Genomic DNA, 17,394 nt, shown 5'->3' on the forward strand with positions numbered 1-17,394 from the left:
AATGTGTTGCAGGCATCAAAACAAAGATAATACATTTGAACCTTAAATATCTTGTCCTTGTAGTGAAATAAATTGAATATAGTTTGAAAAGGATTTGTAGATCATCATATTCTGTTTTATTTATGCTTTATGCAACATTAAAAACTTCATTGGAATTGGGATTGTAAAAGCATGCCATGTTCACATTAACAGCAACTTTGATGGTTCTAACTTGCTCTTCTAGTTCTTACCTCATAATGATCTTTGTCACCTATGAACACATTTCTTATGTCCATCAGGATATAGTTGAGCTTGAGTTTTGGTCCCAGGCCTTCACCTTTGATCCGAAGGGGTAATGGTGATTGCTTGCCTAAACAGAGACAGTAGGACGTTGACAGTGACAATTCAATTTCTATTTTTTCTGTGTAACAAGTTTAAAAGCTAAAGGTAGTTGGCAATCATTGCTAAAAGTTTGGGCACTGATGCAGATGGTGTGTTTTACAAACTCTGAATTATGTTTGCACTGATGTTGATTTTACTGGGATAATCCAGTCAATTTGCTTAAATTGTTGACTTTAATGACAAAATATATTTAGCATTTTAATGGATTTACCATTTATTTTACCTGTAGTCATTGTATTTTTTCTCAAGACGATCAGCTAATTTTATTATTTTTTTATTATATCATTAACATAGATGTAGCTCTAGACGAGCCCAGCTGAAATCACTATAATCAGCAGACAGACTGCTATAGAAGAGGGACCAGACGTAATTTTATTCACTGTTTAATTGTGTTAGCAATGGTTATCTAAAAAATAAAGTGTGAAGTCATCATTACTTTGCATAAAAATGGCCTCACAAGCAGGAAACTGGAGCCTAGAATATTGCAGCTGAATCAATAATTGTCTAGACAATCAAGAACTTCATGTGAAGAGATTCAGTTATGGTGAAGAAAGTTGCAATACACTCAACACTGCCTAGCAAGCACCAGGCCTGGCTAAGGGCTAGAATGACACCATCAACAACAAAAAAGTGAAAGTGTGTCCTACATGCAAAAAGATGAGCCAACATATGGAGGCCACTCTTGGGACAAGAAAGGGGACGAAAACAGCAATGAGACACCAAGGACGAGCTAACAAGTATTCAAGTAGTCAGCTGATGATCTGTGTGTCTGTGCTTGTGAAACTATCCAGATCTTTACCCAGCAGAGAATCTGTTGTTAGTTCTCAAATATCAGGTTTCGAAACAAGACAAAATACATAATTCTGAAAATATTCAAACGTAAATCAACATTTACGTTGATTTACGTAATTTGTCTATCAGTCTATCACTGATAGACAAAAGCCTATCAGTGACAAAAGCCTATCAGTGATAGTGATGAGTATAGATGCTTGTTTTGCTTCATTATTTTTCTAGGTCACAATGCTTTACAGAGCAAATGTCATATTAGTTGGTCAGATCCTCACTTGCCATGGAAATTTATGGAAATTTGGAATCCGGCTCAAAGGAGACAAAAAAAGGCCACATGCAAAGTTGTCAACTGCTTTTCAGTGCCACTAAGATGATATAATTGTTTAACAAATTGCACTTAAGTTGCTGCTCATACACAGGGAATGAAGCTGGTTTTTCTTGTTTTCATGTTGGGCAGATTTAACATTACTGTATGAAATACAGCTGAAGTAGTGTGGTTGCCCCATGAAGTAAAATAATATGAATAATAACAAGAAGAAGCACGAATAACTCCTTCAATCAATAAAACATATACACAAATGAGTGAATTGTGTTCTGCTGACTGGGAGAGGGAAGGAAACCTGAAGGACATTCAGTTTACAGCCAAACTTGTAGTTTGCTACCAAGACTCATTTTTGTCTGTCTAACCTTTGTCGACACAGATTCCCAGGGGGGAAAGGGGAATCTTTTATGAGAAAACCAAAGCTATCAATTTACAGAGCAGGAGGGATGTGCGCCGAGCCTCAAATTGTAAAAACAGCCAGCTTCAAGGTGGTGAAGAACTACCAAACCAAAAGATTCATTGCTAGTTTGAAGATAGCTTTCATCATGAAATAAATTGCATTTACAAATTCCATATATTTACAGAGTAGAATTAACTTTTTAAGAGATTCTATCAACATTTATGACCAAGTACTCAAAATACTTTAAAAAAAAAAAAATTCCAAAGTTCTTGATCCTTTCACCATATTTCTAAATATTCTATTTGAATTTATACCAAATATTTCTACATTTTATATTGCTTAAACAAAAACAAATTAGCAAATCTCACTGTTTTCTGTCTTCAGATACCATATTAAGCGAGATGTGACGTCATTCCTACATTCAACTTTCTAGACAAATTTCTGATCAAAACTTCTGCCACGTTTGTTACCTAAATCCTTTGACATACATTCTACTAATATACAAAGATACTACTGACATAAAAAATACAGAAATATGAACATTTAAAACACTACATGTAAGTAGGTATATTGCAATTTCATTATTCTATTCCAAAACTAGCAAAAAGCTTAAGTCATATCCACTAACCTGTGACATCACAATAAACGGTATGTTGGTAAACTTTAGCCTCCTCTGGCTTGAAGACAATAAGAAAGTTTGCTGTAGTGTTAGGCCAAAGCTCTCCCATCTGAAGGAAAAATTATCGTTAATTTAGTGAAATCATGATGAAGATGTAAAACAGAAAACAGTGATGCCTATTACTGGTCCTGAACTTGACACACCAAGAACTGTGTGTGCGGTGTATGTTTGTGTGTTAGGAGTTTAAAAAAGTGTTTGTGTTCATTACTATTTTTCCCAAATATCTTATCAAAATTTGTGTATTGACTAAACTACACAGTTCACTCTTTTCTCACCAATCTTTCCCAGGCATTCTGTCTACTATCTCTCAAACGTGCTTGAAATACATAAACACACACACTCCTTGACCCTGCTCCCACCACATGCGCCCCCACCGCACACACACACACACACACGCACCCCCACACACAGCAACTATGCTACGAAGCTCGAAGATTTTATGTGACAAAGGTCACATAAAATCACAAACTGGGGTTGACAAAGTATGCAGGGTTGGCCAACTTTTTGCAAAATCAATAACTACAAACTTCACAAGGCCTTCAGATTAGCTCAAGGACAGTGAAGAGATCTAAATGGGAATGAGCTTCCATGACTAAGCTGATGTATCCAAGTCTAACATCCCCGTGTGCAATAATGCTAAACATGACATTCAACAGTGCTGGACAAGTCACTGCTGCACTCTAAAGCACTACAGAAGTGTTCCCTGGAGTGGCAAATCATTCCTCTATCATTGGCAGTCCTACAGACAAGTTGGTTTGGCAGTTGTCTGGAGAATGGTACTTTCCTGACTGTACTGTGTCAACTGTATGGTAACAATATTGTAAGTTGTAAGGTGAAAACAATTAGTGGTTCAATAAAAAAAGAATGAAAGGATAGTATAGTGAAGAAGTGAAAATCCAAACACACCACTGGCTCCAATGTTATGCCGCTGAGTGAAAGTGTAGGAGGGCAGACCTCTGCAGCATGGCTTTTGCTCTCCTGCAGCCTTTGGGACAGCAGCAGGGGGTGATGGATCGCTTTGGGGTCAGACTCACACTGAGTAGGTTGACGTATATTTTCCTCCCTTTTCTCCTCCTCCTGCTGAAGCACAGAGTTCTTCCTGGAGAGTGGACAGAAGGTGAAAAGGAATACAAAGTGTAAGTAAGGTGGGCCAAAGTGGAAAAACTGGCTCATGAGAAGAGCTATAAGCTGCTGACAGACAGAAAGTGAATGCAGTAAAAAAAGCTTGACTGTGTGCATTTTATGCTTTTTCTAATCCAAACCTGAAAAAGGACAGGTCATCTTTTGCCTGACTTGGCGACACTGTCCAATGGTACTGAAGAGGAATGTCACTGCAGTTGGTGAGTGATACTGTCTGAGAGCTGGTCAGGGAGATATAAGTCTTCTTCAGATTTACAGGCTCAGGTTGAAGACAGATGTTCAGTTCCTCTGAAGTCCCAAACAAACTGATGTGGACATCTTCACCTGAGAGAAAGATATAGAAAACAAGCAATCATGTTAAAAGTTTAAGTAGTAAAACCAGTGCTTTTATCTTTTTTAATTGTTTCATTAGCTTGATAAGAGAAGGTGAGATGGAGTGATTTTTACCATATTCACTTTACAAAACAAATAAGATTTTTTAATTTCATTACATGTTTAAAAAAACATGTAATTAAAGGAAATATAAAAATGAATAAATTATAGCAACTTCAACAAAGACCACAATTTTAAGTCATACATAAAAAAAATTGTCTGCTTCAGGTGTATAAGAAGGTGCTTGAGGACAATGTGAGACAACTGTAAAAAAAAAATCATTAAAAATGAAGCAGAACTAGACATTGGAACATGACAATGGCTCAAATCTTGCAAAAGACTGTATGCAAGAAATCCCTCAGACATCTCACCTCTAAAAGCAACGACCTGCGGAAACTGTTCACCGAACGTGCCGAAGAACGGTATATGCCTACAAGAAGTGTCAAATGAAGGTATATCAACTAAATATGTAAGACTAGCTGCTAAAGGTAGAGTATTATAACATTTATTTGAATAGAATATACTTTTTTGTTGATAGCTGTTGAGTAAACCAAGTTAATTTTTGAGTTTGTTCTTGATTAAAGCAACAACCAGGAAAAAAAGATGCAAAATCAGGTTTTGTATAAGGCCACCAAGAACAAGGAGCCATGTAAATTTAGTAACTCTTTGTTTACATTCAAATCAGAGACAATGCAATTTACGCATGAAGGCAAAATAATTTTCTTTTAGTCCTTGTTTTGGTGTACGTCTCTTGCTCAATTTCCACTAAAATTAAAGTATTCTATTGCAGATACATCTGAAGACGGTACATGCAGAGTTACACTGTTATTCTGGTAACGACAAAAGCAAAATTCTGATTGAACACATTTGGCTGTGGCCTTTTGCTTCTGTGGTTTCTAATAAGATCAAAAAGGTTTAAGATTTTTGCAAGCAGCTCAGAGATAGTGATTTTTCTCACTGTAACACACTATCTAGTTTTTTAACAGATAAAATCTCTTTGATGTGAGTCACTTCTGAAGCACGTCTAAGATTGCTAGATAAATGTCTGCGCAGTTCAGTAGAGAAAGAACTGGATTTGCAAGGTCCAAGACAATCCAGTTTAAAACACATTTAACATTAGAATATTACACGAGATGTATAAAAAACATTCTAAGACAAAAATGTGGGCTTATTCAAAAACATGATTAATTCCTGATTAAACAATATTTTCAAAATGTATGTTTAATCTGACAAGCCTCGTTGGAAAGCATATTCAAATTTATTGAATTACTGTAGATTTGCATTCATATTATGAACAGTATGGGGAGAATAATCATAAATCAAACATAATTGCCATTCCAACACATATTGAAAAATTGAATTCTATTTTAGCGTGGCCTTTCAAATTCAATATCAGACACAGCTATGTCTTTTTGACCCACCTCAATGAACATAAAAGCCAGTGTTGTGCAGGCAGTCACCACATTCTTTCATTAATGATCTTCATTAATCGAGGGAATTACGTTTTATTTTCCTTGCTGACTTAATTTGCTGATTAAGTCAGCAAATTGTTTGCTGACTTAATCTTAAGTCAGCAAACAATTTGAATCATAAGACCAAAGCAAGAAATACTTTTTTTTAAATCCCAGCTGTAGGTCTAAGAAGCTTCTTTTGTTGCCTTTTTCATAGCATTCCTCTATCTAAATGAGCTCCTTTCCACAATTTCATTCAAATGAATCATTTAACATTTTGCTTCTTAAAAGGGAACAGAAAGCTCAGCCATTCTGAGATTTTCTTGAATGTTAATAACTAAAACCACAAATTAAAACAAGTGGACCTAAAGCTCTGATATCTGAGACACCTGGCTGTTTCAGAAAAAAAACATAGTAAAAGCCAATGATCAATCAATAAAATTCAAAATCCTTCAAAAAGGGTAAAAGTTTGAATTAGAAAATCTATTAAGGTTTAAAGGTTTGCTCAATAAAGATAAAGAAAAGAATCCAATCCATCTCTTGCTAGGTTTTATAAGGAGTGATAGGTGACTAGAATCTGAAAAAAGTTTCTATTATCGACTTGTAGAGATGCTCTGAAATGAAATAAAATATTTAGAAAGCAAACAGTGAATAAAGTTTTTGTTAGATAAGGAATATTTGATTTAGACAAATGTAGATTAGTAAAATCTGCTTGTAATTAAAAGTAAATACATAAAGAGTGTTCAAGTTTGCTTCTAATTACAACAGACATTTCTATGATGGCATAGAGCCACAGAAAGGCTGGTTTATTTCTACAGGAATGTCTGTAAATTGTTGAGATATCATCAATTGACTAGAAGCAAAAAGAAACCAAAACATATGAGGTGGACGATGAATGATGGAAGGAAATGAGAGGAAGAGAAACAAGAATTGTGGGATACAGAGAGAAAAGCAATTATCTCACAGGACTGTGATGTTATGACAGGAGCTGACAGGCAGGGAGAGCTACAGCTTATTGCTCAGCTTTCATCACAACGTCTCTTACCCCATTCTCCTCCTGCTGGCTTTCTTTCCTCATAATTTCTTTGAGAACACAGCAGCAGGGCTCATCAGTTCCCTCAATACATTGATTACTGCAGATGCCGCAGGAGGTTTGTGGGAGAGTACAACTATCCACACATGCTTGATTCTGAACGCCTGTATGTTTTGTTTGTGTACGCTGCCTTTTCTTAAGTTGTTTGCTGTGCTTGCAAACAACCGTCAGAGTCCCATCAGTGCTGCAGACCTGTCAAAGTAAATGCTTCAGCAATCCCTAAGCGCTGTCCATCTTGTGCTTAAAATCAGTAGCAGCGACAAAGTCTGATGTTTTCAAGACACAACAAAGATTTGAAAACATCCCACAATAAAAATAAGACAGCAAAGGAAACTGTAACATTTTTGAACCTGCAGTGGCTTTGAACAGAAAGCAGCAGATATGACGCAGTGTGTCCCAGTGTGCATGCAAAGCGACATACTAACATGCACAGATGAACTGTGCAATCTATTTTTCTGCTTTGTTCAGGTGCTGGTCATTTCATCACTTTGTACATTTTGTACTGACCATGCTTCAATTTGGAAACTAATTTGGATGTTTTCAGCTTCAACAACTTAAAATTTGAAGTGATATAATATTTTTCTATGCATACTCTACTGTAAGAAAATGTTATCAAACTTAAAATATGTAAAGATAAAACATTTGCATGTTTTATCTACAAATCTGTCTATGAATAGATTCGTAGATAGACAACGAATCTATTCCCCATCAAATAAAAAAGAAAAAGGATTAGCAGTATATCACACACACACACGGTTATTAAAAGGAGAAATATGTCTACCTTGATGATGCATAGCTAACATGATTAAACTATTTTTTTCTTTTTGGCATGCGTAAAACATCACAGGATTCAGTAAGTCTGAAAATAGCTTTCAAAGAGACTTATGTGACCAACCTGGGTCAGAACTAGAGCTTATTTATCCCAGTCCCTAATCTGTTTATGTTTTGAAGTCACTATTTTTAGCCCCCAGCATTTAGCTAGGAGATGAACGGTTGCTGTTCCTTAGTAAAAATAAATAAATAAATAAATTCTCACTGTAGACAACAATTTGTACAAAACTCTTAAACCAAGCTTTTACACAGCATGGCAGAAAGGTCAAAGGTCTTTCATTCAATATCAATTCATCCATCCATCCATCCATCCATCCACTCACCTGCTCAATCGGGTGAGAGCAGGCAGGTTGTCACTCTCTGACAGGGCAACACACACAAGACAAAATACTTCTCACACCCTTACACACGTTTACATCTTTCTATGTCACAAGGTCTTTGAAATGACTTCCATTTGTATTTCATTCATTTCTACAGTCTAGCCATGACCCTTTTCCAAAAACAGGACTTCTTCTTATGGAGCTCAGGCTCTCGGTTCTGTTGCTGAAAGACAGCTAGTCAAATAAACTTGACTTACATGTAATAATTGTTGATTGAAGCATTGATTAAAGTTTCCATCAATGCTTTAATCTCGTAATAAATTTGTTGATTTTATTGCAAAATACAATCTGTACTAGTAGAGTCAAAACATAACATATTGATACAGAAACTATCCTTATGTGATTTTGGTGTTTTAGTAGCTCTGATGCTTTCTACGATGACTTCAGATTTCAAAATGGTCCATCAGGAGGTGTATTAAAAGAGCAGGCTGAAGGTAGAACAGTAACCAAGATTCATGCCAGTAATGCAGACAAAACAATAAATTTTGTACTCATGGCTATTAGCTGAACATTTACACGGTGAGTTAATAACCTTAGGGAATCTATTTGTAAGGCTGTGAAGATAGTGTGACATAAAAACAGGAAATAAAACCAAAAGCCCATCTAACAAAGCTGACATGCAGTAAAGAAATTATTGCCACTCCTCTTATTGTGAATCTCTGTTTGGGTGTTTGTGTGTTGATGGTGTGCAGAAACTCTGTTTTGCTTTAGGGTCATTGCTAGTCTCAGAATCTTATTAAGGTGTCTATCTCCATGACTAGAGCAAATATGTTTTCTCCTTTCCAGTTCTATTTTATGTAAGCTGCAAACTATTTTTCTAGTCTCAATTTGTGCCTTTAGACCACTCATACATATAATTAATATTAAAATAGATTATATTTACTGGCCATATTTAATGTTACGAAATTATAAGAGAGTTCTCTTTGAGTTAATATTCATGTTAAATGACACCAAGTTTAACAAGAATAGACATACGTTTCACAGTCTGTCAAATAAATGTATAACAATCTCTGAAAGTGTGCTGCCTCTCATTTAGTTCACCTCTTACAGTGTGCAAGGATTTTGTTTTAGATGAAATAACTCCAATAAGTACAGTAAAAATGAAATCACTATAATGTTCTCAAAATTAAAGTTTGTTTTCGTTTGTGCTGCAAAATTCAACATTGGAAGCATTTCACCGGAATTAACCAGTTTTTATTGGACTTTATACAAATGGGAAGAAAGAAACATGGAATATAAAATATTAAAAGACTAACCCTTAACAGGGATTATAAATATGAAGAAAATATATATTTTAGCATAATGTTGACTAAACAACAAGATTTCATGCAAGTGAACTTGATCAGGAAGGTGCTGAAGAGGTCATACCCCCACATGCAGTAATATCATAAAATGTACTGTTGACTTTTAGAGCTCAGGAGTAGTGAGCACACATATTTGAGCCTGTGGTCTGCATAAAGTAAAGTAGGTTTTGTAGCTATAGATAGGTACAGTAAGTATTTTTGATTTAAGGTATTAAAGTTTAGCTTCACTTAGATTTCTGTCTACAAAAAACTGTTATATTTGCGCTTGCATATAGTTGTTTGTTTCAAGATTATTACCTTTAATTGTTATAATTCCCACTGAATTGCAATTTGGAATATTTTCAATATTACCAAGGTTAACTTCAAAAGGATAGTTAGAAAAATATTTGGAAATAATGGACATTTTGATAATAAGCTGAAATGAGTCTCACCAGTGTCGTACTGCAGGATGAGGTCTTCCTTGAACTGTCCAACTGTCATGGGCTGGAAAACCACAGTCACCTGGATGCCTTCTCCAACATTGCTAAGATCAGTAATGGGTGTCACTGAAAAAGGCCTGTTAACAACAAAATCGGCCATGAACAATTGAGACATAAATCTGTGATTATGGTAATCTTATACAATGTTTCCAGACACTGTAGCTCATGGGTGCCCAAAGTGGGTCCTGGAGGGCCGGCATCCTGCATGTTTTAGTTCTCTCCCTAGTTTAACGCACCTGGATCAAATTATGGCTCATTAGAAAGCCTAAGAAGAACATTGACATGCTGAGAAAGTTGTTGGTACCACCAGGGAGAGAACTAAAATGTGCAGGATCCCAGCCCTTGAGACCCCTGCTGTAGCTCCTGGAGATTTTCTAAACAAAATTGATTTTTTTTTTTCATTTTGAACAGTTTTATTCACATCTGTTTTGAATATAAAATGCATGAGAAATATCTCATTTGAAATCATGCCATGTTCTACTAGTTCTAACCTTTTTGTGTGCAACTTGAAATTGGCCTTACAGTTGCCTATGTTGCAAACAAAGTGTGTTTTCTCTGTGGATGCTTTCACTAGACAAGAAGGTAAATGAATCTCATCTTTAAAGTCAAGTATGGCGCGGGGCCCAATGGCACGAATTGGAATCTCAAAACGTTCTCTTGGAGAAACACAAATCAGTTTGTGGCTGTAGTCCTAAATTGAGACAAAAAAACAGACAACACAAAAATTAAAAAGACAAACAAAATGAATAAACTTTTTTTTCTCGCAAAATATATAGACACAAGTAGTTCATATATACATTTTACTCAAATAAAAAAAACTCTTACATTAGTTATTACCCACTTAAAAATTCTTTAATATATAGATAAAACTAGACCTATCTGAACACCAAATCCCAACAATCCAACTGGATTGAATTACAATTTTAATAGCACCCATATGGCATTTAATAACAGTGTACTCCTCAGTCAAACATGAAACAGCCTTTGCTATAAAGATAAAATTGAGCTTACAAGGAAGTCACAAGTACCACAGATAAAGAGATGTAATTCCTAAGTCTTACCACTAAACTCAGTCAGGACATAATCATCATATAAAAAGATCATTCTGATAACTTTTAAAATAGAACATAGTAACTATGGCAGTGAAATTAGATTTCTACACTTGACAGAAAGTCTCCTCAAACAGCTACCCCATAACGCTCCAAGAAAATGTTTTCTAAATTCAAATACATCCTCCCAGAAGCACAATATTTTATCTACATAAGATTTTCTGCTTCATAAATTTTGTAGTGAATATTATTAGCAACAGCACCTTGTTCTCCTGTGGGGTGAAGAATATCATAAAACTGGCAGTCATTCCTGGTGCTATTTTGCTTCTTCCAGTTTCTGGACCCACCACGTAAAACTGTTCTGAAATATCCTGCTCCAACTTCACAGGGTGTGCAACCTTAAACAAAACAACAATTGCTGAAACAGCTGAAACAAAGTAGAATTTGTTTCTACTTATATCGACTCCTGCTTGTACACATCTGTTTCAATCCACCATTACCTTTTGCAATTATTTGCCATTATTTGCACACAACACTGCTACAATAAGACACAACATGTTTATTTTTTTATTTTAAAGTAGTCTAAAAAAGTATGTGTTTTTTGTCCATTTATCCCCAAATATGTTATGATTGAAAGACTCGCTTAGCCATATATTGCTTTCAATCATATTTATTTGAAAGATTCAGGGTTTCATTTGAACAAACCTGGTCATTGTTGAGAAGCAGCAGCGGCAAACTGTAGGTTTGTAAGGGAATAAAGTTCTGGAAGACCAGCTCTGATGGGTAAGGCTGGAAAATCGGACGGTCCGGCTGAAAAAACACATGCATGCATAAAGAACTCCTTCTGAAGCAGCGTCTTGCAAAACAATTCATACACCTTAAACCATTACACATTTTGAAACAGTACACCCACTAACTTCAAGACTTTGTATTAGGATTTTATGTGATAGGCCAACATATGATGGCACTCATTTGTGAAGAAAAAGGAAAATAATGGTTTCCACATTTTCTTTATAAACTAGGAAAACCAAAAGGCGGCATGCATTCAGTAGTTTGTAGATTGATATCCCTGTGTAAGTACTATGCAACAAAGTAATTCATATTTAGAGTCCACAGGTCTTTTATTTAATCTCAATGTAAATGCAGCTGTTCTGTTAAGGCCTAAAAGGTTTATTAGAAAACATTAGTGAACAAACAGCATTATCAAGAACGAAGAAAACAGCAACTGACCGACACTTATTTTGTTTGATTTAGGTAATGAACCTGGTTAATCACTTATTTCTTTGAAATAATGGCAGCACAAACAGCAAGGTTTGCAACTTTCCACTTCACAAATATGCACTACTTTGTTTTGATCTATCATATAAAATATAAATCAATCAAATGAAGTTAGTGGTTGTATTGTGAATGAGTGAAAAAATATTTTAAAGTGTATGGCTACTTATACAAGGAACTGCATCACTACATTAATACACTTAGTATTCTGTTTCTGCAGAACATGTTAACTGCTGCTCTATATGTATGCTATCTCAGCGATGGCATACATGCTGTATCATCCACCTTAACTGCATTATACTGGTGTTATATAAACATTCTTAGTGAAGAGAAGAAATCATTTTTAAAAAGTTGCATTTAATTATTTTGAGAACAGTACTCACCAAGCTGAAACTATATTAATGCAAGCAGGTGATTAACTTACTATGATAGTAAATGAACAAAAAGAAGTAGCTAGAGGGTAATAAGTGCTAAATAGTTGGGGATTTTTTGAAATGTCAGGTTTCTCTTTTTTTCCACTGTGACCATCTCTGGGTGGTTAGTCAATAACTATAGGACATTCATACTGATAAAAGTACATTCTTACCTTAAGCCATGAGATAGATAACTAAAAAAATATATTATACTTCACAGTTAATCAAGTTTTACAATACAGAATACTGGATAGAGTCCAGCAAAACAAATGTGTTTTTCACTGTGTAATTTCTCTGTTCCTTGTTTATCTGCACCTGGAAAATACAACAAGAAACTTGTAGTATTCCAGAATTCTCACGACTGAATGATATGTATGCAGGCAGTAGAGAGAGGATCTGAAGTGGTTTCACCTGTGTTTTAAGAGGTAAAGAAAGCAGAAAAGCAGTTCCCAGGATTCAGACAGTAAGCGGAAAAAATCTAAAAATAGCATTGCCTGTTTTAAACGTCTCTAAATCTTACAAGCTATATATAGAACAACATAGCTTATTGCAGTTAATCTGAATTACTTCTGTTCTGACCTATTTGGTGTACACTCAGCAGGACTTTCATTTATCACTGCAGGATAAGTGGCCCGTATTGGAGATTTGTCACTTTCAGATTTGCATATTTAACAAGTCAACAGAAAAGCATACAAGGTGAGATGCAAATTTTTTTAATTTGCTGAGGAGGTGTTTATTAATTTTAAATGCCTTGAATGAACTTTTGACAGCAAAGTACTCTAATCAAGTAGCAGCTGCTGACTGATGGAAGCTAATTTGGTACCTAAAGTGCGTCATATTATTGATATTTCATATGATAGACCAACACAAAGAAGGGCATAACTTTGAACAGAAGTTTAAAAAATTATGTCTTCCAGTAATTTTCTTCCTGGGAAAAAGACACATTTTCACATTTCTCACAAGTAAATAAAATGTGTGCCATGGCCATGTAGTTGTATTCAATCTTCTTGAGTCAGTATTTGTCTGTCTCTACCAGCTTTGCTTACTACTATAGAGATTTATTTTCTTGCAGATTATATTTTTTGTAGCTGAGATTTTTGTTTCTTTTCTTGACTGGATAGAGAGCATTCTGCAGACATCAATTTTCATGTCCTGCAAAAGATTAATTCCATGTAGGTCAGAGCTTGGATTGGATTATTCTAACACAAGAATATGAATTGATCTAAACAACTTTACTGTTGTTCTGGCTGTATGCTTAGAGTTGTTTTCCGGCTGGAAAGTATCAGGCCCAATCTCAAGTCTTTTGTTGACTCTGTTACAACTGATTTATTTCGTATATTATTACTAAAAAGGTCTGGAGGAATGACAACATTTGCTGACATCTACCATGCGATGAGTGGTGTTGTCTTCTGGAGTCTCGAGCCTGAGGGGCAGATAAACCTCTGTGATGTTATTCAGGCGCTCCTCTGAGGACTGCATCATTTCTTGCTTAAAAACTGATGGAGTCATCTGCAATCACACAACAAGGTCTATTATCCAGTCTGCACTGGCTGCCTCTTTAATGTCATATCAAACACCAGTAATGAAGAAAGCTTAGTTCGGTGAGAGCAATCAACCATATTTTGTGGTTAAAACCTAAGCTACACAATCTGAAGACACCTCCTTATCAGTGTACCAGAGACAAAGAAACATCTAACTGCACTTAGCCCATTTCAGGGGTAGGTCAAAAAGGAATTTCAGCTTGATTAATAATGTAGCAGGAAGTCTTATGATAAATGCAATATTTAACAGCCGACAGGTTTGGATTCATAAAAGACTATTCAGAAGCAATTAAGCTGCTTTAGAGAAGGAAGGCAAGGAGTTAAACAATATGTTTGAGTGGAAATGTGATTTATTCCACAAAATTAGCAGAGGGGACTACCCAAAAGTTGTATCATTAATATACAAAATGCTTTCCATTCAGTACTTCTGAGTTTGTAGTCTCTTTCATAGATGGTGCCATTGATAGTGCTTTGCTACCTTAACTGTGTTTTCTTTCTCTTTTTTCAGTTCTCTCAACCCCAAGCTGCTCACAGCAGATAGCCAATAATACCAAGCTGGGTTTTGCTGAAGGTTTTTTCCTGCTAAAAGGAGTCACTCTTTTCCACTTGCTTGCTTGGGAGACTCAACATCTCAAAAGGCTATTAAGTTGTGACGTGAGGGCAAAAATAAAATTGGACATAAATTGTTCCAACCAACCACATCCAGAGTCAGATGCTAAAACAGCTTTAGCCATTTAACTACCTGGAAATCCGAATACACAGAGACACATACTGTATGTTTAGTTGAATATGGATATCAAATCAATCTGAGAACATTCATAAAAGAAGCAGGATAAAACACAGGCATAAAATTGCCACTGCAGTCAAGGATTGATTTTTGTTTTCTATAAGGAGCCAAACTAATTATTAGGGCAATTGGGCATTTTAAGAAGGTTCTTTAAAAGCATTGGACAATATCCAAAATGCAGGTCACTGATTACAGTGAGCATGAGAACTCATCAGGAAAACCCAACTCAAACATATGCAGTGTTTTTAACTTTTGATGTTGCAGTTGACAAATAAAACACACAGAAACAGCAGGATCTGCTCACCCGTCTTGGCTTGTCATCCTTTACCAGGACTTTCTGTTTGCGAAGCTTAGAGATCAACTGCTGAAGCTGAACTGCTTTCATTTTGAATGAATTCAGTAGCACAATCACCTGCAAAAAAAAACATGGTGTACGTTATTTAATTCTTGCAAAACAATTTGTAATACATAGCAAGATGAATTCCAGCTAATCAGCAGCAGAGACTCTCCAGAGAGGTTAACACAGCACAGAAAATAATTAGCCGTTCTCCCAACCCCAAACCTTTAAAATATAAGTATCTGTCTACTACCTCTTAAGAGCTGGAAAAGTGTATGTTTGTTTCCTTGTGTAGACAGTACAATTTTCAAACTACAAACAACCAGACACACAAGCACTTCCTTTTACACCCCTAAAAGTTATAGGGGTGTGATATATACACCCCTATATATTACAAATACAATTATTTATAATACAATACAAATGATTGTATTAATCACTTGATTAATACAAATGATTGTTTTTAATTTCGGTTGCAAGCAACATTTGTTTGTAAAATTATAGCTTCAAACTATAGGCTGAGTCACAGGTGCTGTAAATGTTTTCGAATTAGACACAAAAAAACCGTCTTTGCTGCGCTAATGTAACTAAGAACGTAATATTGAAATAAGCTACTACCGCAAAATTGAAGCCTTTTTATCAACAGAAAAGTTCAGCGTTCTGACAAAAAATGTGCATAAAAATTTGCTTTTTTTAAAATATACAGAAAGACAAAATGGTTTTAACTATTTGCTGTGGTCCTCTTGTGCTAACTGTAACAAACGTTGACTTAAATCGAGTTGTTCACCACCATACACAAACTTCTCGAACATTTTTCAACGAAACAACGTAAAATTAACGTGATACTAACACATAAAATAAAATGTGTGCCAACAAAAGAAATTATTTCAACAAACTCTTACCACCGTGTAAGAAACTTCATTTTTACAAAAAAACACGCCAGCTAAAATTGATGTTGGTGTAGTCTGTATCAATAGCAACGGCTTTTGCAGTACGTCCAGTAAACTGCTTCCCGATTGGCTGATAGACGTAATAGTTTCTATGGCGTCGTTGTTCAGTAGAAGACATACGTCAGGTCGTTCGCCATATTGAGAGAGGCAAGTTCGTTTAGCAATACAAATATGCTTGAATAAATAAATCAAATCTGTAACTCATCTTTTACTTTATATAGTTAATGAAACCTTTTACGTCAAATTGCTGTCAACTGAAAGTTAGAGTCGTGTTATCATGTAATTTTATTCATGTGTTTTAGAACAGGAATAAAATGTGCTAAAACACATTTCATGGTGTCCATAAACACTACTAATACAGACACCAGTTAATACTTTGGTTTCATACATAGCAATATTAATTACTACTTTCAATACTTCTCTACAGTGGCTCTCATCTTTTCTTCTTCTGGACAAATAATACTCCAGAGGTGTCAGACACAAATAACTACATCTGTTATCTGATGGCTAATCCTGCAGAATTTCAATCAACATCATTGTTTTTCTTTGATCAAAGTTTATTCTTTGCTGCCATTCTTGCTATATTCAAAGTATTCAATGTAATGAAAATATTACATTACATGACACATAAATACAAAGCAACAACAGCAGCAGCAGTGCATAACTATGGGTTAAACCAGAGTAGCACCAGTTTAGCAACCTCCAGTCTGTCTGCCTGTCTGTCTGATACAGACACAGTAATGCATTACACTGGTGTTTCCTGAGTAAACAACACACATGCACCTGGCCAATCACATTGTGCAAATGAAAGTATTACTCATCAGACTAGCATACATTGTTTTAACATCCTGATACATGCATCTACAGCCTTGGCATGATGGCTGTACATGATGGCTGTACATAGCTGGTAGGTCATGTAACATAGCCCATAGTATCTTGGGCTATGTTTGGTAGATACAGGTCATTATAGACAAACAGGAGAGGGAATCTCTAAGATGTTCTGATAGAGTCGTCTTGCCATCAGAAAATTATTTATTTCAACCATGCTCCATATCGTTGTCCATTTTTACAGCGTCAAAGACATCAGCTTTGTTTATTTGTTGCAAAATCCCAGCCATCAATACCCATGATTTATAAATAAACTATATAAAAATATAGCCACTTTGTAACTTATAGGAAGGAGGTATGCCTTGAGATAAAAATATAAGGACAACAGCTTGAGTTATGTTTGTTTTAAATCATTTAAAAATTAAAATAAAACATTGTTGATTCACGTTTACTTAAAATAAAATACGTGTAGTGACAGAAGAATTACAGGTTTTCTTAAATTATTATTTTTTTATATCCATAGATATAGTTGTTCTGCTTTCTATTACTGTTACATTCATTTTCATTTCCCAACACATGACTCAGCACTTTGA

General features: G+C 35.3%; 1 protein-coding gene across 1 annotated transcript in view; it reads right to left on the reverse strand.

Moving 5' to 3' along the window:
• hydin (HYDIN, axonemal central pair apparatus protein) overlaps positions 1 to 15,960 on the reverse strand; it is a 72,609-nt gene extending 56,649 nt beyond the window's left edge. Inside the window, exons 1-11 of the mRNA XM_023325851.1 lie at positions 15,926 to 15,960; positions 14,991 to 15,098; positions 13,745 to 13,867; positions 11,376 to 11,480; positions 10,934 to 11,068; positions 10,113 to 10,312; positions 9,574 to 9,698; positions 3,834 to 4,035; positions 3,478 to 3,670; positions 2,521 to 2,620; positions 231 to 349 (exon numbers count right to left, since the gene is read on the reverse strand). Coding sequence (XP_023181619.1) covers positions 231 to 349; positions 2,521 to 2,620; positions 3,478 to 3,670; positions 3,834 to 4,035; positions 9,574 to 9,698; positions 10,113 to 10,312; positions 10,934 to 11,068; positions 11,376 to 11,480; positions 13,745 to 13,867; positions 14,991 to 15,071 — 1,383 coding nt within the window. The 5' untranslated portion in view covers positions 15,072 to 15,098; positions 15,926 to 15,960. The remainder of the gene's footprint in view (positions 1 to 230; positions 350 to 2,520; positions 2,621 to 3,477; positions 3,671 to 3,833; positions 4,036 to 9,573; positions 9,699 to 10,112; positions 10,313 to 10,933; positions 11,069 to 11,375; positions 11,481 to 13,744; positions 13,868 to 14,990; positions 15,099 to 15,925) is intronic.
• Between the last annotated feature and the right edge of the window lie 1,434 nt (positions 15,961 to 17,394).

This window comes from Xiphophorus maculatus, chromosome 2 (assembly GCF_002775205.1).
Source record: "Xiphophorus maculatus strain JP 163 A chromosome 2, X_maculatus-5.0-male, whole genome shotgun sequence".
NCBI classification, from domain to species: Eukaryota; Metazoa; Chordata; class Actinopteri; order Cyprinodontiformes; family Poeciliidae; genus Xiphophorus; species Xiphophorus maculatus.